General features: G+C 32.5%; 6 protein-coding genes across 6 annotated transcripts; 3 read left to right on the plus strand and 3 right to left on the minus strand.

Moving 5' to 3' along the window:
- Positions 1-710: 710 nt before the first annotated feature.
- Positions 711-1829, plus strand: PGO_091420 (hypothetical protein, conserved; the record flags this gene model as incomplete). Its single annotated transcript, XM_028687730.1, has 1 exon — positions 711-1829. The coding sequence occupies one exon, from the start codon at positions 711-713 to the stop codon at positions 1827-1829; it is 1119 nt and encodes a 372-aa protein (XP_028543531.1).
- Positions 1830-2414: 585 nt separating this feature from the next.
- On the minus strand, positions 2415-3959 carry PGO_091430 (tyrosine--tRNA ligase; the record flags this gene model as incomplete). Its single annotated transcript, XM_028687731.1, has 1 exon — positions 2415-3959. The coding sequence occupies one exon, from the start codon at positions 3957-3959 to the stop codon at positions 2415-2417; it is 1545 nt and encodes a 514-aa protein (XP_028543532.1).
- A 1057-nt stretch (positions 3960-5016) lies between these two features.
- Positions 5017-6511, plus strand: PGO_091440 (Immature colon carcinoma transcript 1; the record flags this gene model as incomplete). Its single annotated transcript, XM_028687732.1, has 6 exons — positions 5017-5124; positions 5392-5468; positions 5572-5627; positions 5916-5986; positions 6217-6285; positions 6431-6511. 6 exons carry the CDS (start codon positions 5017-5019, stop codon positions 6509-6511), a joined length of 462 nt encoding a protein of 153 aa, XP_028543533.1.
- A 1629-nt stretch (positions 6512-8140) lies between these two features.
- On the minus strand, positions 8141-9089 carry PGO_091450 (GTP-binding nuclear protein RAN/TC4; the record flags this gene model as incomplete). The annotated part of the gene is made up of 2 exons (XM_028687733.1): positions 8141-8667; positions 8972-9089. The coding sequence occupies 2 exons, from the start codon at positions 9087-9089 to the stop codon at positions 8141-8143; spliced, it is 645 nt and encodes a 214-aa protein (XP_028543534.1).
- A 5264-nt stretch (positions 9090-14353) lies between these two features.
- PGO_091460 (DNA mismatch repair protein MLH) lies at positions 14354-17044 on the minus strand (the record flags this gene model as incomplete). Its single annotated transcript, XM_028687734.1, has 1 exon — positions 14354-17044. The coding sequence occupies one exon, from the start codon at positions 17042-17044 to the stop codon at positions 14354-14356; it is 2691 nt and encodes an 896-aa protein (XP_028543535.1).
- Positions 17045-18717: 1673 nt separating this feature from the next.
- PGO_091470 (hypothetical protein, conserved) lies at positions 18718-23496 on the plus strand (the record flags this gene model as incomplete). Its single annotated transcript, XM_028687735.1, has 2 exons — positions 18718-22957; positions 23207-23496. 2 exons carry the CDS (start codon positions 18718-18720, stop codon positions 23494-23496), a joined length of 4530 nt encoding a protein of 1509 aa, XP_028543536.1.
- Between the last annotated feature and the right edge of the window lie 763 nt (positions 23497-24259).

A 24259-nucleotide genomic window follows, 5' to 3' on the forward strand; every position in this document is an offset into this window, starting at 1 on the left:
GGCATAATTATATGGAGATGTTAATGTAATGATGACTAATGCTCGATTCTACACTGAACAAACTTTTTAAAGATGGTTGTTTTTGGCTTCACATTTATTGCCTGACTGTTCATGCAGATGCTTAAATTTTGTTGCCCAACACTTATTGCCTGACTGTTCATGCAGATGCTTAAATTTTGTTTCTACACATTTGTTGTCTGACTGTTCATGTAGATATTTAATTTTTGTTTCTCCACATTTATTGCCTGACTGTTCGTGCAGATGCTTAATTTTTGTGGCTCCCAATTTTTTAATATCTCCATCCATTTTTGATATAACAGCCTGTTTGATCCCCTTTGTGCAATTTTGTCCTTTTCAGTCTTTTTCTCCCAAGGGGGTGAAACTCCTTTCTGTAAAAATTGAAGATTCGCGCTTACAAACACATGTACGTACGTACGTACGCATGCATGTATGTATGTATGTGTATATATGTCAAGTTTTCCTTTTTAATTATACAACTTTTGGGATACTACCAAGAGTCCAAGTGCTGACGACTACAGTTATATACACGTGCTGGACGTACATGGGGAGAATTTCAAATTGAGAACCTCCTCTCCATCCCTAACATTAGACATTTACACATCTTGGAATGCTGACATATGCAACATGCTTTAACAAGAAAAGCTTTTTTGAAGAGACGGGTTTCATAAGTCACATTCCATATTTTCGATATGACTAGACCAGGGGAAATGACCTCTCATTTGAGAAGTAAAATAAATTCGAATGGAATACAAAGGAATAAGAAGCTCGAGTCGATAGAAGCCCGAGAGAAAAACATTAATACATACAAAAATGAAGAAAGTATTAATAATGATACTGGAGATGGCATAAAATTTGAAGGTATTCTTGGTGAATACCTCACTGAAGATCAAGTCCTAAACCAAACAAATAATAACGAAAAAAAGAAGAAAAAAGAAAAAAAAAAAAAAAAAAGAATGTTCAAAATAAGACAAAAGGGATCACTAATTCCTTGGGATGATGGAGATGCTACCCAAGATGATACAACAAAATATCCTGACATGTATTTGCATTCCTTCACAATAAAAAAGAAACGTACAAATGTGCCACTATTAAATAAGAAAGATGTGGAGAGTTCCAACATAGAGTTAACTAACAAAATGAGTAGTAAACTGAGTACAAAAATAAAGCATTCATTGAATCCTACTCTTTCTATGTTTGCTTCAAAAGCAGTTGATGGAATACTTGGTGGTGTCCATAAACATATGCAAGGCCCATTTTCTCTAGATCTTGATGGTACAAACAATTCCCCACTTGCTAATACAATTGTCACACCAAATTTGTATTCAAATGTCAGTTCACCTTTCAATATGCGTAACGGTATGGCTCCGACCACTGCATCTATGAATACTGCACCGATGAACACTGCACCGATAAATGCTGCACCAACAAACGCCTCACCAATAACTACAGCATCTGCTCCATCAGCTTCCAACCCCTTGACAGTTCCTACGCAAGGGTCACAACCTATCAATGGAAATGTTGCATCTGTAGGAGTTTCCCCATCGTCTATGGGAGGTGTTCAAGTTGCTTCAAACACAATGGCATATCCACAAATGAATTTACAAAATCTTATGTCAGCAAATCAAATAGCACAAAATCCAGCATTCAATATACATCCCACAGCAACAAATTTAAGAGATGATCCTGGAAATGTAAATTACAATGAAGTTGTAACAATAACCATTGGAATCATTATTTGTCTTTTCCTCTTTTGCTTCATATTTGGCTGTATTGTCAAAATGTGTAAACCTCCCAAGCGAAGAAGATGATAAGGAGACGTGGGAGAGTAACAATATGAAATTGGGAACATCTTACAGCAGCTTTAAATATTGTGTAACAGAATGGTCACGACGTCTCTGGAAAACGGGTGCGTGCATCTCCTTCGTTTATACTTTTTGATATATCCAATTTGTGCATCCATGCATCAGCGTATATATATGTGTGTGCGTGTGTGTGTGTGTGTGTGTGTGTGCTTTTTTGTACGTATGTTACATCTGCCTACGGTTCAGCCATTGCATCTACCACACATCACCTTTTCGATATTTACACCCCTTTTAATTAAACTTGATCATAAATTCTCTCATTCTTGTTAAACTGCCCTGAATTAATTTTCATTTTAGACTCTCCATATGGGGTTTTGCATATCAATATATGATGGTGTTCTCCCACTGCATAAAGTTATAACAGGGCATGGTTTACTGCAGCTACTTCTGTTCTATGTGATAGTGGATTTCGATTTGGATTCTTCCCCATTTTCTCCTACAAAAAAATATGAACTAATAACAATCGGTAATCACTTCTAATCATTGCTAATAATTGGTAATCAAATCCAAAACATCGGCAACCACAGCCAATCACTTTAAAATTATGGAGTAGTATGTCTTTTTGCCCATCCCCAGAATGGCATAGTTGGTGCCGTCTTGGGCTTGGACGAAAGAGGAATCCAAAGTGAAGCGATAATTTGGAGAATTTACAAGGTTTCTGTTGAGGAAAACACATTGCTGGTTCAACTTTTCCTTGGCCTCTTTATTCGTTTCAGCTATTTCCAATTTACGTAAAATTTGTACAATGGTTATTATGTTTTCATGTAGATCTTTTTTGTTAATTTGAATAAATGGGAATACTTTCAAATCATTGACATTTTTGATTACAGGGAATTCTTTCTCCTTCATGAGTTTGCTCATTTTATGGATTCTATGCACAGCTTCATCTCCGTAGATGTAAGATGTGACGAAATTGGCTAGTTTTTCTTTCGCTTGATTTATTTGAATATCATAAAGACTTTGTTCCATCATATGATTGTTCTGCTCCTGTTCTGAAGATGAACAATTTGGCTGTTCCCATTTGCATATTTCTAAATGTAAATCAGTAAGCATATGAACATAGGAATCAACTTGTTGATCGTCAATATTTCTTAAAAAGTTCCAAAATAGAAATGGAGGTGTATTGTGTGGATCAATCCAAATGGGTAATTTTTTGTTTTGATAAAATAAAGACTTGCTATACTTCACATTATTTTTATGAAGTAATAAATTAGTTGTCAATCCATACAATTGTGTGTTGGAAATGCTCTGAGTGAATTCAATACCTGATTGTACGTTTCCCCATTGATCTGATCCACCAATTTGAATTAAAGTTTTATATTTCTTAAAAAGATGGAAAAAATCAAAAGATTGTAAAATAAGATAATTTAAATCTTTTAAATTTAAGTTATTATTTTCTAATTTCTTTTGAAAGCAATCTTTTTTTAATAATTTATGGATAGAAAAATATTGTCCAAAATTTATAAATTCAATTAAATTCGTTTTGTCATACCATGTCTTGTTATTTACAATTATTAAAGATCCTTTATTTTTAGATTCGAATATAAATTCATCTTCTCCACACGAGTCACTTTTCTCAATCATATTATTCATTTCTTTTTCATTTACTTCTTTATGAAGAAAAAAATGTAGAATGCTACTTTTTATATTCTTTTCGTTCTTGGATATTTCCTCATCCATTGTTCTTTTCCGTTCTGTTTGTTGGAACGATGGATCTCCTATCTTTGTTGTACTTCCTCCTAGGAGGACAATAACATCAGTGTTGTGATTACGTAAAATATTTAATGTGATTAATGGCACTAAATTTCCAATGTGTAGGTATTTACAATTTAGATCAATTCCTACATAAACAGATTTGCGTTTGTCCATTGTTTTCTCATTTTCATTCTTGTATAATATATTATCAATATTTTTTATGTCACTTACATAATGAATTAATTTTCGTTCATATAATTTTCTCAGTGCTTTGGATCTAATTTCCTGTCTCTCGCTTTCCCTTTCCCCCAACGTATTTTTACTTAGTCCGATCCTGAACTCTGGAACAAGTTTTTTGTAACATTTTATTTCTTCAGCCATGTTAACCACCACTAGCAATTTCAGCAAAATTAAACAACCCCTCTTCATCATACTGTCCTCTTGCCCATTTTACGGGATCCCCTAGGCAATATCACACTTCCCTTGTTGCACAGCTTCGTCACTTTTTTCCACTTCTTCTTTCCGTTTCTTTCCGTTTCTTTCCGTTTCTTTCCCCTCTCAGTTGAATTTTTTTTCTTTCCCTTTCAGTATACGCCCCTGTAAGTGATTCAACCATGTGATCAACTTTTGTTTTTTCATCTTCTCACAGAACAGTAGATCTTACATGTAACTTGAGGCCTGGGTCGTGATACTACTACTGGTTGAGGAAATCGATAAACTAATTTCAAAGTTGAAAAAAAGAAACAAACAATGAAACAAAGAAACAATGAAACAATGAAACAATGAAACAATGAAACAATGAAACAATGAAACAATGAAACAATGAAACAAACAGGGGAAAAAAAGTTATACCACACAATACAGGGTCCTTATTAGCCATTTGGCTTTTCGCTTTTTTCTCATTTTTTTACAATTCTGAATTTTGTGGGAATTTCTAAAAAACCATGTGATGTTATTTTATGCTCACCTTTGGCACGTGATGCAAAATAATGAATAAAATTCGATTGCAATTTTATTACACACGAGGGACAATTACCCATATCCATTTTGAGCCTTCTTTTTCTGCCATTTTTCAACTCCCCCATTTTTTTTTTTTTTTTTTTGCATGTACCGGTTCAGGTTGACAAATATTAGCTTGTGCTGAGTATATAAATTTTGACGTGAGTTATTTGGAACTCAGATGAGATTAGCACATGTGAAGAATGACAAAATAAATAAATAAAAATAAGATAAAATGAAGTAGGGACCAAATGAAGTAGGGACCAAATGAAGTAGCAACTTGATGAAGTAGCGACCAGATGAAGTAGCAACTTGATGAAGTAGCGACCATATGAGGTAGCAACTTGATGAAGTAGCGAGGAAATAAAAGATATCAGAGCGAACCGGTGCCCTTAAAATAGAATTGCAAAATAGGGGTAGGCTTGATCCCTCCAAAACAATGTTAGTGCTATGCAAAAAGTTTTTGTTATCTTTCGAAATTCCCTTTAGTCAAATTCAGAAAATTACATCTCGTTCTTCAGGTCCAGGAGGACAAAGTGTCAACAAAGTAAAACATCATTTGTAACATTCCTTCCCAACAAAAGTGCTTTTTTTTCATTTTCACAAAAATTGAATTCTCTTTGTGAAATACACACAACCATCGTGCATTGATGAGTGAGATATATATACCATCTTTTTTGAGATTTTATATGAGTTCTTAATATATGTCTTCTAAATAACGATGGGTGGGAAACACTCATAAGATAGACCTTGAAAAAAATATATCACATTTCTCCAAACTTTTTTACTTTTACCATTTCCTAACTACTTAAAGGCAGAAACAAAAGTACAACTTCGATTTAATGTTGACACAGCAAAATGGATACCCCCCATGGTTAAGGAAAATTTAAAGTAAAAATAAAAAGAGAGAAACACGTTCCAGTGTGAGAGAAGCACACTCGAAAGAAGAAAACAAAAAACACATGTTCACATTTCCTTATCAAATTAATTTCAGAAAATTGCAGAGAAACAGGCTGAACAAACATAATGAACTCATTATTGAATGCGAAGGTAAGTGCTGCTTAATAATTTGAACAGCCTTACACGTTGCTGTCTTTGATTAATTGCACCTCTTTTTAACAAAGTGTGTTTATCGCTATCAGACTATCACACTATAACACTGTCAGACTATCACACTATCACACTGTCAGACTATCACACTGTCAGACTATTACACTGTCAGACTATTACACTGTCAGACTATTACACTGTCAGACTATCACACTGTCACACTATCAGACACACTTCTTCATTTTTTTCATTTCCGTCTACATATTACCTCCCTTTTACAAAATACAGAAACTTCATCACAGATATCCAACTACAAAATTTGCGCAGATAAATTAAGGGCAATTTTGAAAGAAGCTGAAGTAGGAACCAAGCATAATTTTTTTTTTTTTTTTTTTTTTTTTTTAATGCTGAGCATGTATTGAATACATATCCATGTTTCAAATTTAGATTTGTTTGATTCTCATCGTTTGTCTTATAGTTTTCTTCATTTTTGCACATGACGATGGTGGAAAATATTCCCCATGTGGAATGATCCAGTGTATGCACTTGTCCATTATTGCACTTACACTTGGCAATTCTGTTTTCCCAGGATTACAAAAAAAAAACAAAATATACATCAGTTAAGGATTTCATTCACTTAATAAAAACAGATGAACAGGTAAGACTATCCACCTTTACCGTGTGGTTATATATGACAGTCTATATGTATGTTTATTTTTACTTATTTATTTTACACACCCATGGTAAATGAACAATTTACACATATACTTTTGTCATGTTATACCAAACAAACAATGAAACAGATAAAATGTTATAAGGATACTCTAATTAAGCAGAAGAAAAAACGAAGAGAAAGGAAATTTAATAAAAGAGACTATGATTGAATTGTATAAATTGTTATTTTATCACAGGATATGGCATGACAAAAAAAAAAAAAAAAAAAAAAAAAAAAAAAAAAAAGAATGCGGGGGACATAATCTGGACTCTGATCATTTTTAATACTTTTGAATTTTGTACGCAGGAAAACCCTAATGGGCAACTGAGCTGGATATGAGCTTTCTTGAAATTGCAGACATGGAGTTATATTCACGTATAGAATTGTGCATAGTATTGTGTAGCAGACTTATTGTATATATACTTGCAAGTATTCCTTTTTTTTACCTTTTTTTGCCTCTTTATAAATTCATAAAGTAGCTTCTTCTCTTTTTTTTTGGGAAGCCCGTTTTTTACATGTTTGCCTTTTTTTCATTTCTCTTTTTTCCTTTTTCCCATTTTTGCTTTTTTTCCTTTTGCGTGATTTTCCCCATTTCCCATTTTTCTCGTGTGGCCATATTTCTCCAATTTCCTTAAATTTACAAATATATAAAAGTAGCATAAATATAATTCGTTGAAAATTGTTTAAAAGGGGAATTTAAAATTGGGATTTTTTTTTTTTTTTTAAAATATACATGGCGCACATTTACAGAAGCTTTGAAAAAAAAAAAAAAAAAAAAAAAAAAAAAAAACAGGGAACAAGAAAAATCTCATATAACATGTATATGTGAATGTAAGCATGTAAGTATGTATGTAATATGTATGTGTCGTGCATATATATGTACATGCGTGATGCATAAACATATGATGAATACAATTTTTCCGCACCAATATGCGTATAAAAGTGAAAGTAAAGCAGCATACATATGTACATACATCCATACAGAGGTGAATATTGGGAGAGGATACATACACAATGTTTGGCACATCCGCAATGACACAAGTGTAACAGGTATACACACATATATATATATATATTTGAGCGAGACAGATATGTGTACAAAATGTATATGCAAGGAGAATGTACAGAAAATAACTAAATTTATCTTGACAAAAAGTTGTTAAACAATTTGAAGCGTTCACAGGTCTACCACCACCTCTACCTTTTTTTTTTTTTTTTTTTTTTTCTTTTTACCACTATGGCTCCCATCCATATGCACGCATGCACTTGTAATACAAGTCTATATATGTAATGAGTCTATATATGCAATAGGTCTATATATGTAATGAGTCTATATATGCAATAGGTCTATATATGTAATGAGTCTATATATGTAATAAATCTATATATGCAATAGGTCTATATATATAATAAATCTATATATGCAATAGGTCTATATATGTAATAAATCTATATATGCAATAGGTCTATATATGTGGAAAGTACAGATCCTTCAGCTTATTGTATATTTATATGTATGATCAAGTTAATTTGTTGCTCAGCTTTTTCTTGTTCGCTCATCAGGGCAGGTTAAAAAGCCCAGGCGCCCCTTTTCTCGGTTTGCTACTTGATGTTATGTGAACTTTCGACAGTGGTAATTCATTCGTAGAACTTGGCCCTTGACACTGTGCACTTGGTACTTCATACATGTTCATACTTGTTCATACTTCTCCATACTTCTTCGCACTTTTCCACAGTCTTTCACAGTCTTTCACAGTCCTTCAGAGCCCTTCAGAGCCCTTCACACTACTCCGCTTGATCAATTTTCTATGTCTTCCTCGTCTATGGCCACGGCAGCAGCTTGCTCTAGTTCCTTCTCAGCCTCACGCACAATATTCAAATCAATTTGGAATTCAGGAGCCTTAGCGTGCTCTCCAACAAATACGAGATTTGGTTGATTTGATAATCTTCTTGCTAACCATAAAAATGGCTTTTCAAAATTATAATTCGACCTTGCTGATAGGTCGTAATATTGTAAATTCCTCTTTCTATGGAATTGTATTTGTCTTGATTTCACTTGTCTATCTTTAACATCAACTTTGTTTCCAACTAAAACCATAGGAATCGTTTCGCACACTCGCGTTATGTCTCTGTACCAATTTGGCACGTTTTTATATGTAATACGAGAAGATACGTCAAACATAATAATTGCACAATCACTTTTTATGTAATACCCATCCCTCAATCCTCCAAATTTCTCTTGACCTGCAGTATCCCACACATTAAATTGTGTCTTTCCAAAATTTGTTTGAAATTTTAATGGATGTACTTCGACACCGAGGGTAGCTTCAGGAAGTAATTTGAAAAAAAATAAAATAAATATGTATATATACATGCATGCAGATATGCACATTCACATACAGATATGTGCGTACGTATGCAATGTAGGAAGCATTTTTTTGAGGAGTATTGTTATGCACTTGTGCTAAAGAAATGTTCACTTTGATAAGACAATTCATAAATATCGTGTTCACGTTCATACATGCATATGCTTATGATTATATTATTGTTTTATTTATTCATTTTATTTTGTTTTTGTTTTCACGTGTGCTTCTCTCCTCTCGGTGTTCCATTTTTAAAAATCACTTACGAATATATTTTTTCTCGAATTCTCCTGTAAGGTGCCTTTTTACAAATGTGGTCTTTCCAACACCACCATCCCCAACTAAAATAAGCTTGTATTGTGGTATGTATTCTTGTGAATCCATTTTTGTGTTTATTCTTTATTAAAAAGTTATGTATACGAAGTGCTGAAAAATGTAAAAATGGTACGAGAAATTTGGAGGCAAGCGTGTGTAGCCGTGGGCCAAAAAGGTAGATATACACTTATTATGTACGTCCCACAGGAAAGCACAGTATTAGTAATACTCATCCCTTCAAGATGTAGAAATGAAAATATTATCTACACTATGAAAAAACAAGCATGCAATGACAAATGTAACAGTGTAAAATACATCGAAATGGAATGAAAAAAAAAAAAAAAAAAAAAAATTAAATATATAACAACAATTTTCCACCAACTCTGAAATATAACTAGCGATATAAAAAAAACTTTAAATTAACAACACCATAGAAATGTAGACTATATTCATGAGTAATGTATAACAAAAGGTGGACAAGAAGAACATAATCGTGTACGGTTTTATATGTTCACATTTTTTCATAAGATATATTCATACAAAAAAAAAAAAAAAAAAAAAGAAAAAAAAACATGATCAACATGTGTTGCTATAATAATGCACCCTTGTCTACACTATACCAACAGCAAATCATACAAAATAAATTATATTCGATCAAAAATATGTATGTACCTTTCGTATACATGTATCGTGTAAATATAAGCAAAATGGATGTGTGTGTATATATAAGTATATGTGCAAAGGGTTTCTTATGCAAAGGAGAACACGTCCACTAGTAGCGTCACAGAGGTATGCATACATGGTATAAGTGTGCACCCGTGCATCTGTGTATGCATTTTTTTTTTTCTCCTCCACTTTACAATCACAATTAAATCGGTGTACGCTTTCTAAGCATTAACGAATTCATACATACAATTTTGTAGAGGCACAGGGATCGTTCTTACTTAATCACACACTACGTCACTTTGTTGCTTTTCCTCTTTACAATGTTTTGCACAGCTGTTCTGTTGTGCTACTTCTTTTTGTTTTTTATACAGGGTTAAAGAAGGAACGCAAAAAAAAAAAAAAAAAAAAAAAAAAAAAAGTACAATGAAGGTGAATTAATAAAAAGGCAAAAAGAAAAACGGAGCACAAATGAAAATGTAAAAAAAAAAAAAATAAAAATAAAATAAAATAAAAATAAGGAGTGATATAATGCAACAGCGTAGCAAGGGGCAGCAGTGGGGGACATCCCGTTTGGGCTAAAAATTTGCATGACATGAAATAACCCTATTATATGTATATGTATATGCATATGTATATATATATGTGATACGCACAACTAAAGGGTTAAAGGTGCGATGAGAATGCATAAGATAATGTGGTACTTATTCATATATATTATAATGTACATGTGTTCCATTTGTGCATGCCTCCACTTGGCCTCGATTTGTATTCTCACTACTCATTTGCTCATGCTCTCATTTGTACGTACTTTCATTTGTACATTCGCTCTCTGGTACGTACAGTTGGATTGTCACGTATTCACTTACTTGTGTTGAGAAATGGGGTGAAAAATAAGAATAGGGAAGGGTATAAATAAAATAAAGTTAAAAAATAAATATTAAAAATGGGAAAACTCTTTTTTTTTTAAAAACGTTCTGGGTAAAAAAAAAAAAAAAAAAAAAAAAAAAAAAAAACAAGGAAAAACAAGGAAAAACAAGGAAAAACAAGGAAAAACAAGGAAAAACAAGGAAAAACAAGGAAAAACAGGGAAAAACAGGGAAAAACAGGGAAAAACTTCAACTTTTAGATATATATATATATGTAAAGTATATATATAAAAATACCATTATATTTATGTGAAAAAAAGAAAATACGAAAAAAACAAAAAAACAAAAAAATCAAGTAAAAAACTTGCTAAAAAGTGCGCTAAAAATAAAGTTATATATATATATATATATATAAAATAATAAACATATTAGCTTATTAACAGAAAATACTTAAGAATATTTCCTTATTGGAAATTGTACTGTGAGAACTTTTATTGGTATTGGCTTAAATGGGGATAAGAGGATTATATTTTTTAATTATTTCTTTCGAATTGGTATTATTATGAAGGGAAAAAGAACCACTTTTTTTTTCGTACTCGTGTATGTATGTACAATTTATCACCAAGCATGTAGTTATGCACATAACTGAACATAAATTGTACATATAACTGTACATATAACTGCACATATAACTAAACATATAAATGTATACATGTATTGTATATTACACACATAACATAATGCATAACAAAATATATACTACTTATGCACGAAGTATGTTAGCGCCAAATGCCATATGGCCAAAAATGTAACAAAAAAAAAAAAAAAAAAAAAGGTATGAATATCGCCTCAGTGCCAAAGGAGAGAAAAGAAAAGAAAGAGAAAATTGGGGATGCCAAGCCTCACGGTCTTACAAAAAATGGAAAAAAAAAATAAAATATAAAAAATGAACAAATATAAAAAATGAACAAATATAAAAAATGAACAAATATAAAAAAATGAATAAAAAAAAATGTAAAATTGACACCTTTTTTAAGGGTATGTAAAAACCCCAGCGAGTATACCAAATGCGATAGTCGGTCAAGTGGGTACACTCTCCATCCTCCTCTATCTATTCTTTATGATGTATGCTTTTATTTATTTATTTATTTATTTTTTTTTTTTTTTTTCCCTCATTTGTAGTGCGTCCCCCTAGTGTATATTATAATATAATTATTTTATGGGTGATAATATTTATGTGATAAATTCGCCCCATTAGGATTATTATAGTATACGTATGATACGTGTGGAACGTGTGGTATTACCTCTCTCATCATATAGCACATATATCATGTATGTTTTATATTTGTGTAAATTAAGTACATACACATCATTACACTATTGTATGCCCAGCATATATGTGATATTGTATACATTTATAAATATTGTATGTTAGCTCCACATTGTTGTTGGATGCCAGTAAATAAATACATATATTTATAAGCATTGTAGCGGTAATAAAAAGTTGTAAACTTTATAAAATATGTATATGTGCACTACTGGGTGTGTTAGCCGAGATGGACTCTTTTGACGCTTTTTATATTTTTTTTTTCCATCAACATTGTGTAAGCAATAAAATAAGCAATAAAATAAGCAATAAAATAAGCAGTAGAATAAGCAGTAGAATATGCAGTAAAATAAGCAGTAAAATAAGCAGTAAAATAAGCAGTAAAATAAGCAGCAAAATAAGCAGTAAAATAAGCAGCAAAATAAGCAGTAAAATAAGCAGCAAAATAAGCAGTAAAATAAGCAGTAAAATGTGCAGTAAAATAAGCAATAAAATAAGCAATAAAATAAGCAGTAAAATGTGCAGTAAAATTAAAATTCCAATCAATGGGAATGACGGGGAGGAGAGGCTGCCCCTGGCCTACATGGAAAATTTCACAAAAGGCTTGTGCGTTATTGGTAATTTATAATAAAGAAAGTTCGTTCATAATGTTAGGTATATGAGGCACAGATGTTACTTTTAAAATTTTTTTTTTTTTGTTTTTCCACAGTTTACTTTTCCTATTGATGATGGCTCCTACCTTCCTTGCCCCTCTGTTCACCTATATTTTCATGGTTCGATAACATTCTCTCCCATCCCTGTTTTACGACAAATTAGACTACATTCTGTGCTGACACATGAACAGAGCTACTTATCCCATGATGAGAGAAATGCAATAAGTGATTTTATACACACATATACTTATGTAGCACAATTGCAAGGTTATATCTGCCTTGTCAAACGGGTTATGTAAAAACAACACTTTTTTTTATTTTTTTCATTTTATTCACGTGCGTAAGCTATGATGAAAATCTGAAAAATGAGAAAAAAAAAAAAATAAATAAATAAAAATAAAACCAAATAGTATGAACAGCTATCACTGTATATGCTGAACTGCTTAGTCTTAAAGCAAATTTTACTCATACGTAACAAAACATACATTATCCTTGGGCGCCATACGAATTTGTACATGCATACACATATACATGCTTGTATATACATATATATATATATTCCTATCCCCCCCTGCACACACAAGTCAAGCTTGCAAAAAATTATGAACAGGTCAGATTTTTTTTCCTTTTTCTTACATACAGACCGTGCGAAAAATAGCCAAAATGGAGGAAAACATTTCTGACAAAAAAAAAAAAAAAAAAAAAATCCCTTGACATTGATTAAACATTTTTTTAGTTAACTAATTATACCTTTTACCAAATTACAATACCATGGGTTTCCATAAAATTTCTGTTCACATCAAATTTATTCAAATATATAAATGTTGTATACTCCGATTAAATTGAAAAATACGAAACTTTTTGTTGTGTATATAAATTTGAAAATTTTAATGTTGTCCTGAATGAAAGATATCATTATGTAGTATTCTTTTCTACAAACTGGGAAGGTATAGAATCGCCTATCATTTTGTTTCAGCTGTTTTTTTTTTTTTTTTTTTTTTTTGCAAATCATAATTTTAAGTAGCATGTATACACATTCAAATGTGCATTACTCCAAATGTGTTAATATTTCTCCCTTTTTCACAAATGAGCACGTGTAACAAATGTTCTCGTTAACCCATCCGTATTATGACATATTCATTGGTTTGATCGTCTCTCGATATTTATAAAAGAATAGCAAAAATTGAACAGCACTCAGAATGTATAAAATTTATCTTAATTGGAATGGTTATTATTCATACGCTGTAGTGGAATATGATGTGTCTCACATTGTTGCCTAAGAAATTTTAACAATGTAATGATGGATATAACACAGGGAAAAAATAAGAAAAAATATAAAGGCCATTAAAAGCGTCTAATCCTGTTCTTGTCTTTAATGGTTAAAGATAAATTGATTAAATAATCTATCTTAAAAATGAACGTAACAAAAAAAAAAAAAAAAAAAAAATTACTTCATTTTGTTTTACTCTCTATATATTGTTCCATTTTAATCCATCTTATCCTTTTTGTTTAACGAATTTACAGGACATTTTTTTTTTTTTTTTTTTTTTTTTAAAAATGATATCACCTTTGATGTGTCAAAAGATGTGCATTTCAGAATGTAGTGTAACCATGAGAAAACTAAAAATTTTCTTCACTTCACTTCTCTTCCTTCTTCTTCTTCTTCTTCTTCTTCTTCTCCTTCTTCACCTTTTGGACAAATTTCCCAATGGGCGGAAACTAAAAGGGAACGTACATACAATTTATGTGTACACACAGGTATGTCACCCCTACATAGTATACACATGCAAAAACGACCCTATGCGTGTCCGCTTGATGCACCTAACAGCGCTCAAATATCCTGTAGAGCTGATTTAGGGAAGTCAATTCAATTATGTACCCATTGTTTGAGAAGGTGCTTGGGATTTTCATAACGGTATTTAGCTGAATCATAGGAAAGAAATATTTCTCGAAAACCAAGTTGATATTTTTAGAAGCAGCTAAATGCTTGTTGATGTCAATGACTGTTTCGTCCCCCAAGATATTTTCAAAATCGTAATTTTTTTCATCCTTACATTTTGATGGCGATGGAAATGATGCTGATCGATCATTTTTATCTTTTGTTTTATTGAGCAACATTTGCATTTCTTTTTCCTTAATCATAAGTAATTCATCTTGATATGTCCATTGTTTGTCATCGAGAAGAGTAATTTTGGAGTAAAAATTTCCAAGCAAATAGCATATGCCATTAATACAATTCAGCTCACTTTCATAATCAATTTGGGTAGCGAGTCTTAAGAATAAGAGTGGTAAAAATTCCTGACCTGGAAAATATTCCCCACAACAAGCTGGGAAGGTTGAAACACATCCATCTTCAATTATTAAAGAAAAATAATCTGCATACATTTCTTCATAAGAATAGAAAACTTGTTCTATTTCGTTACATATTCTTTCAATATTTTTCATTACATAATCAGGGTTTTCAAAATAACCTGAATAGGAATTATTTAATGCTACTAGTAATAAATCATATATTGGGATTGGTGGTTCAAATTTGAAAGGTGGTATTCTGCCAATTCGGTTCAAAATAGATTGATAGGTAATTTCTTTTATTATTAATGGCATTTTTATCATTAGCAATTTTTCTTTATATTGAATTAAACTATGCAAACTGTCCACTGCTCCAACATATATAGAATTTTTCAAACATTCCGTTAATTCCTTTTTCTCTTTTTCTTCACATATTTTCTTTAACTTTCTTATGCTGCTTATATTATCACATTCACATTCGTATATTCTGTTATACCTCACATTGCTTATGTGTTTTTCTACATTTGCATTGAATAGAGCAGGTTTAGGTGCTTCTAACTTTTGAATCTCATATTCCTTTTCTTCAAATAGCACTACTGCTGTTTTGTCTTCTTTTTTACATTCCTCTTTCTTTACAAAATAATTCGTAAGCATAATCTGTCTATGATCTGTTCTTACCCTTTTCGTGTCTATCGATTTTTTGACACTTTTCCCCTGGTTTTCTCTTAATCGTCCTAATCCATTTTTTACTCCTCCATCTATCCGGCTACTTTCACCAGTTAATGTAGTACCAACATCTTCTCTACATTTGCTTCCTCTGCTTGTTATCTCTGTCTTTACTTCTACCTTAGTAGAAGTGATATCAAATTTGGTTTGTATCATATTAGCTGTTGGAGCATTAAAACTTCGTGCATTTTGAAAATTTTTCAAAAATTCTTCTATTCGTCTAGAAATAAGCAATGTGATTTCTTCTTGATATAAGAAATGAACCTCTTTTTTTGTGGGATGAACATTGACATCTACTATGTCATACTTTAATCGTATGGAGAGATAAACCCATGGGTAATTTCCTTTAGCTAAGAAATTGGAATATTGAGCTTCACACATTCTTTTTAATATGCTTGATTCTACTAAACGATCATTAATAAAAAAGATGTAAGACCCTTTTTTTCCACTATATGTTGGATTACTTATCAATCCATAGCATTTAAAAAAGGTTGGTATTTTCTCCTTGATAAATATAGAGCTTAATTCTTTAGCAATGTTTCTACCGTAAATTTTTTGTATAGTTAACCTGACATTGTTAAGGTGTTTTTCATAATTTTTGTCTAAATATTTCTCTTCTTCTAATATTTTATTTTCCATTTCTGTGTATATCTCTGCTTTGCTCAAATTATCACCATCCTTGTTATGATTATTCAGCAATGTTTCACTTTTCCCTTGGTAAGATTCTTCCATTAATTCGTTGAATAACTCTTTTCTCTTAGATTTAATGACATAAATACCTCCTAACCCTCCTATCCCTTTACCTGTACCTTGCGTATTCAAATCGACAGTATTACTAAGCCATTTTTTACATGTGAAAGAAACATGTGGATAATGAATAGCATATTTTTGCAATACCTCTAAACATTTGTTGTATTCATCACTATGGTTTAATGTTTTTAAACGAGAATTCATATTATAAAAAAGATCATCAAATCTTATTATGGTACCATCTTTTCCTGAGCAAATTGTTGGTTCATTCTGAGTTGGTTTTCCATCTTTGTATGCACACGTATAACAGAAGGGAGAGTTTTTTTTTTTCGTCGTTATTGTTAAGAATGAAACATGTGATATAGATGACAATGCTTCACCTCTGAACCCAAAACTTTTAATAAAACGGATATCCTTATGGCTAGTTATTTTGCTAGTAGTAAACCTTTCGCATACAATTTGTAAATCATCTTTGTGTATTCCATCTCCATTATCAATTATTTGTAACGATTTTAACCCTCCTCTGTTTAAATGAACACTTATGCTTGTGGAATTTGCATCCAAACTATTTTCAATTAATTCCTTCAATGCATTGCATGGCCTAATTATCACCTCCCCAGCTGCAATCTTATTGATATCCTCCTCGCACAATTTTATTATCCGTTTCTCACTTGACAGAGTGCTGCACATACTACTCGAGCATAACCCATTAGTGCTCTCGTTCTTGCTTTCTTCCTTGCCGTTCATGTGTATAAGGGCACCTGCTGTGCTGTGTTCGGACGGAATGGACTTGGACAAACGTGTTTATATCCCTGCGTGTACATATATGTATACGTATATATATCCTACATGGAATATGTACTTTTTTTTTTTCCTTTTTTGGGTAGCCACTAAATTGGCCTCGTAAAAGCAGGCCTTTTCCTGAAGAGGAGGAAAAAGTTTATTTTGTAATCTGCCTCTTTATGAGGCTCATGATTTTTACTTATGGGGGGGGGGGGGGGGGAAGAACATGCCCGTATATAAGCTTCGCTACTTGAGATGTTCCAAATCATGCACTCTCAAAATATTATCAATTGATGCATATACACTTATTTTCTTCAAGTTTATCACTTTATCATTTTTCGTTTTATTTTCATTATTTCACCATTACTTTATTATTTTTTCTTATCTTCTTGTTTTGCACTTCTCTCCCCCCCTCCCCCCTCCCCCTTATAATTTACACTTTTTTTTTTTGTGCAATCACTAAATGGTAAAACAATTCCCCCCCATTTTTTTTTTTTTTTTCTTTTTTTTTACACACATCTTAGAGTACCTCCAATGAGAGATAATCCCCCTTTAACACGTTGCGATTTCCCCCTTTTTTTTTTTTTTCTTCTATTTTTATTCAACCTTTTTGGAAAATTTTCAAAGATGATTATTTTGTGGGGACAGAAGGAGTGTGGTAAAATACATGCATACTCAAACCCCCCCCTCCCTCCTCATGCCTTGCTGCATCCAGCTGATATATCATATGAGAGAAAAAAAAAAAAAAAAATGGGAGGTGGGGGGGGGGGCTATATATGAGTGAAAAATATATGCATGCGTAGGCACATGCACCTGTACACACACCTGTACACACTTGTACACATTCGTACACATTCGTACACATTTTCATACATTTGGGTTTTATTTATTTTTTCGTTTTTGAAGTGTCACTTTTTTGCCTTTGCAATATGCATTCTGCTCTCTTGCCATTCCCAAAAATGATAATTTTGAAAAAGCCACACCAACGAAAGCGTCCAAGAGGAAAAATACTTACCCATGTTAAATGCACACACTTGTTACTTGCTTTCATTTTTTTTTTTTTTTTTTTTTTTTTTTTTATTCTGTGTGAAAGGACAGCAACTGGGATGATGATTTGAAGAAAATGGCACCACCCCACCCGTATTGACGAGTGGAGACGACATGCATCCGTCTGCCAACTTTCGTCTGCACTTTTTTTCATATCTTGTTCGTTTCATCCCCATATCATCTCATTTAATTTTTATTCTTTTTTTTTTTGGAAAAATTTCCCCCATCGGGTATAGTTCCCAGATCATCCACACTTGTTAGATACTACTCTTAGAAAGTTCCCCCTTTTTTATATATATATATATATATATATATATATATCCTTCCCGAAGTGACATACACACGGGAAATTTATTCACGTTGTGTTCATTCATGGAATAACTATTTCGTGGGTTCATTTGTGCACGAATTATTTCAACCCAATTTTTTTTTTTGCCTCCCCTTTATTTTGCTTTCCATTATTTTGCTTCTTTTGGTGGGGTGAGAGGACTGATTTGCCTGTACCTCCGAGGAGAAAACACACGGAAGACGGTACAACAAAATCCACACAGATAATAAGGCCTTGCATATCTGCTTTGCATAGAGACACCATGACAAGTGCAAAAAACAAATTCGAAATTGCGAGGAACAGGTCGTGCACCAGCATAAAAGAAAACCTCATGTGCTCTTCAATCATACTGAAAAATTCAAGCGGACTTTTAAAAAATAGTTCCATAGTGGATGGTGAAAGAGACAATTATGGAAGACCTGTTGATTACCTGAACTATGATAATACTAGTAAAAATGAAATACTCCATTGTAATAATCCATTAGACGAATCTGTAGGTAGAAAGGTAAATGCCAAGAATCTACACAAATATCTGTACATGAATGAAGAAGAAGACAATAATGAGGAATTTCCATTTAACACCGACATTTCATATGACCGTGAGTTATCTAATGAGTTCTCCAGAGGAATGTTATATGACAAGATTGGAATGTCCAATAGAACATACAACACTGTTGTTGATAATGTACATAACAACTTTCAAACGAATAAATTAGAAAATGTTGTTAATTCAATAAAATTTCAAGATAATACAAATATAAAAATTCCATCATATTTGAGGTGTTCCCCCTTGTATGTTCTTTACCCTGAGTTGAGTTACCTCCAGACGGGAGGCGACCCGAGCGGTTCCCAAAAGTGCACTATAAAAGATGCGCAAGCTGGTCCGAGAAATGATGCGCAAGCTGGTCCGAGAAATGATGCACAGGTTGGGCCGAAAAATGACGCACAGGTTGGGCCGAGAAATGACGCACAGGTTGGGCCGAGAAATGATTCTGAGGGTGGAGTGCAAGACCTTGGTGGAGGCACCCCGGGGGTGGGACGTAGAGTATCCTCAGAATTGTCTAGGAACAAGAACCTGCAAGACTACCTTAGATACACGATAAACAACAATCACACTATAGGGAGAAATAAAATGTACGAATATTTTGAATCTAGTAAAAAGAATATGGTAGAAATTGGATCCCCTAATGACTTGAACCACACAATTCTATACAGAAAAACGAAGAGTCCAACAGATGTCATATTAAATTTATACAAAAATAGACACGTCAGTAGCAGTAGCAATCACATGGAAAATGAACTGAAGACACTGAATGTTTTGAAAATGCAAAAAATGCCAATTGTAGAAAAAAAAGAAAAGGGAGAAATTAATATCATTACATCGGAAGTAAATCCAAAAAAGAAGGTTAATCTTTTAAATAATTGCACCAATAGTGACGATATGAATAATCCACAAAAAGCACACATGAGTAATAGAAAAAATTCCAATTTTATAATTAACCTTATTGACATGTCTTCCAGTGAAAATATATCCTTAAAAACCGTCGATCTCAATAGTGATAAAAATGGAACAAGAGTAAAAAACATATTTCAGATGCAGAAAAAAAACAAAAAAGATGTTCAAGTGCAAACGAACGATGAAGATTTTAAAGAAGCAGCCAAATGTGCTGTCGATTTGGATATAGAGCGGGTTGTCAACATTTTTAGCGAAAAAAAAAAAAAAAAAAATACATGTCCTCCTGAGGATGCACTGAAAAGTGACCATTCCGAAAAATCCTCTTCATCAGTGAAAGGGAAAAAAAGAATCTTTAAAATTTCGTACAATGATTCGATGGTGGGAGATTCGAATCAGATTTGTGCGGAAGAGATCGATGAAGAGGCACATAGTCGCACAGATGAGAGTTACTCGAGCGAATCTGTCAGAGGAGGGGCAGATTCAGAGGCAGATTCAGAGGCAGATGCAGGGGCAGGTGCAGATTCAGAGGCAGATTCAAGGGCAGATGCAGGGGCAGGTGCAGATTCAGAGGCAGATTCAAGGGCAGAAGCAGGGGCAGGCGCAGAAAATGATGGAACAAAAAAGAATAACCAATTTAGAATGACTCAATTAATGGCAAATCATAATCAATGCGTGAAATCACGGAGACCCGTTGAACGTTTAAGAGGGACCAGGTTGAAAAATCATTTAAATGCTTATCGTCAAAGTTATCCGTTTAGAAGTAAGATATCTCACTTAAAGGGTAGCCGAATCTCTGGTAATGGAACTGATATCCAGAAAGGAAAAGATCACAATGGACAAGACAATGAAGAAAATCAAATGGAAAGAGACCATGTTATGAACTTATTAACTTCTGGATATCTTCCCATGGCACATGATGGATCTCATATTCCCCATCTTGGTAGAAGTATGAAAAAAGCAATTTTTATCCCCAATCGGGGTTATAATGCACCGGTGCATAGGTATAATATGGTATCGAAGCATAGACACGACATTGCACTGGAACATAAGTATGATATGGAGAGGTCGTATAGGAACACTATCGAACCTTCCATTGTATATAGAAACATAGAAGAGATATCCCCCATGAGTGAAATCTACAAACATGACAAACCTATAAGTAAAGAAGTTGATAAGTATTACAAAGAATTACAGAAAATTCTACCAAGAGAGAGTAGCGTATGTATGAATATTGAAAATAGCGCACCAAGGGGGCTAACGAATAAGAATGACAGGTTAGGAGAATTCCATATAGGTGAAGTGGAGACGGGTACAAGAAAAAGCTTAGCCGAATGCATTTCAGAACCCAATAAGAAAAGCTATGAGAAGGATAAGATCACGAATGAGCTACTGCTAAAAAAGTTGTACATAGAAAAAAAAAAAAATTTATATGAAAAAAAAAAACTTGAAAAATCATTAGCTAGTATAGTGGAAAAGAGAACTATGTTAAGAGAAAGGGCTAGAGACAAATTTAACAATTTATGGAGTAATTATTACGATAAATCTTCGAGTAGTGCTGATTGGGATCATATATCTTTTTTAAAAAGAACAGGAAGATGTACCAGGAAGATATCAAAACGTTTAGAAAAACATGATTCTGTTGATAGGGTCAATAACAGGACCAACTTAGACAGCTACAAGAAAGGTAACATTAGCAGTTGCAGTAATGTAAATTTGTATTCATCAAATGAAGTATCGATTAATGAATTCAACAAAAACATTAATAATGCACCACGAAATTACAGCGTTCAAAATGGAAAAAAATACAAAGGAGTAAATATAACAAATGAACGTCATATTTCGAATATAATTTTTGGAATAAAGAATCATCACCCAACAGTAAGAAAAGTAAGAAAAAAGAAAGAATGCAAAACTATGGAAAATGAGAAAAGGATAGAAGAACCCATTTCTAGCTTTATGTTAAAATCATTCAGGGATATAAGATATAGAGACGCATTAAATGACGAAAGACTTAGATCACGTTCATATAAAAATAGAGTAAAAAAACTGAACCTATTGAAAAGAAGTATCCAATCGTTTAAGACACACACACAGAGGAATATACAACAAAAGGGAGATGGGGAGTATAAACAAAATGATATAGTTCAGGAGGAGGTAAGAAGGTGTATAGAACGGGGTGGCTATTTCGAGCCGAATAATATGGTGCAAATTTTGGAAGATTATGAATCAGACGATGCAGGAGCACTTGACAAGCACTTTATAAAACACCATGAAGGTGGTATGAAGAATAACAATATAAAAGAAGAAAACATCTATATTGAAAATCAAAACTGTGAAGAAATACTAAATGGTGCATTAAAAATTACGTATAATATAGGAAAGAGCACCGAGATGGGGAATTCTATCGCTGAAGAACAAAATCACAGTGAGAATGCATTTAGCACATTACAGAATGAAAAAAGAAAGAATCAAAACAACCAACGTAATTATGACACTAATTGTGGTAACAGGTATGATACCAATTGTAATGTTAAAGAAGACAGAGCGCAGGAGAACATTTGTGAAAGGACTAGTGCGCAAATAGATGTTATGGAAAAGGAAATAAATTCCTTCTTAAAAATAGAGGGTGAAGAAAAAGGAGAAAATGTTATATTAGAAGAAAGTACCGAAATGAGAAATGTCTTAAATACATATAACTGCATGAATAACGATACAATAAATAAAAATCTGAACAAGTCAGACGATTTAATAAGAATAAAAGTAAACATAAAGAATTCCAATAATGGAGATAAATCTGATGGCGACAAATTTAATAGCATAATTCGGGAGAATTCAGCTACTGATGGTTATGATTCACATGAGAATTCAGAGAAATTCTCTCAGCATTCATACAAAGACACAGATAATGTATTTATCAATCGTTTAGGATTGACAGCTCTAGAGAAGGGAAATTTCAGCGACACAGAATTAGCCAATAGGAGAAAAAATCCTGAAATATTATCAATAAAAGGAGATTATTCTAATGGTAATAACAATAGCAAGTGCGGTCTGCATTTATTTGTTCATTTTGTTTCATCGTGTTTTATCGTGTTTCATCGTGTTTTATCCTATTTTATGGTATTTTATTTTTTTGTGTGCGCCCATTTTTGCCTTACATTTATTTTTACGTACATCCTGGTGGGTACATTCGCCACTTTGTCTGTAACCCCATTACCGTGTCGAAACGTTTGTTATATCGTGAGAATATGTAAATTCACACATGTTTATTTCATTTTCAAACTTTCTCGTCTTGCAGATACATACGCGGGAAAAAATTTTCTAAGAAAGAATGATGGTTCTGGAGGTGGGGATTATTTGAAAATTAAGCAAAACGGTTTCATGAATAAGATGAAAAGTTATTCGCATTCCAAAGTTGTAAACCAAATATGGAAAAGGAGAGATCGGCTACATAGAATTAGCTCCAACTACAATCACAACTGCAGTTCATCTTTGTGTAAAACGAATTCAAAGACAGAAGAATCTGTGAACTTGGAACGTATAGACCCAAACAGATGGATACAAAAAATATTTGGAGATACTAATTAAAGATGTGTAAATGCACAAGTAACACGTAGAATTGTGTAGGTACATATTTTCCGTATGATTGAAACGTGTGTATATTTTTCTCTCCCAATCTAATTGTGTATGTGTTCATCTGACATTTATATGAAGCACAGTTGCATAGCCTCTTTTATGCCCCCAATATATATAGATACATATAGATATGTATATATATATATATATATATATATCGTTTTTTATATGTCCTCAGCGTAGAAATGTTCTTTTTTTTTTGTAGTAAAAAAATCAATTGTGATGGCTTCTCAACCTTTTTGTACTTTAAGTAAAGCAATATTTGTCAATATTTTTTTCCCGTTTTTTTTTTTTTTTTTTTTTTTTTGTAAATTCGTGCATAGCAAAATATAGTCATATATACTACTCTACACAGATTTGGTGAACTTTTAAAAAAAAAAAAATTTTCCACTTAAAAAAAACGCTTGCATTCAAGAACAAAATAAAATAAAACATGTATATTTATTCACGGAATGTTTAATAAATGTGGAATATAAGAGATCTTCAGCTTCCTCAATAGAACATACTATATGAAAAGCATTTTTAAAAAAACAAATTCACTTGATAGCATAGTGACGCTTATTTATTTTCTCATATTTAAGCGGTGACTTAATTGAACAATAAAAGAAAAAATAGAATAAAAAATAATAAGTAGATATACGAGAAATAAGCAAAGACGCAAAGCAAAGACTCAAAGCAAAGAAGAAAAATATTTCGAGCAAAAAAAATAAAATAA

This window comes from Plasmodium gonderi (genome assembly GCF_002157705.1).
Source record: "Plasmodium gonderi DNA, contig: Chr09, whole genome shotgun sequence".
NCBI lineage: Eukaryota > Apicomplexa > Aconoidasida > Haemosporida > Plasmodiidae > Plasmodium > Plasmodium gonderi.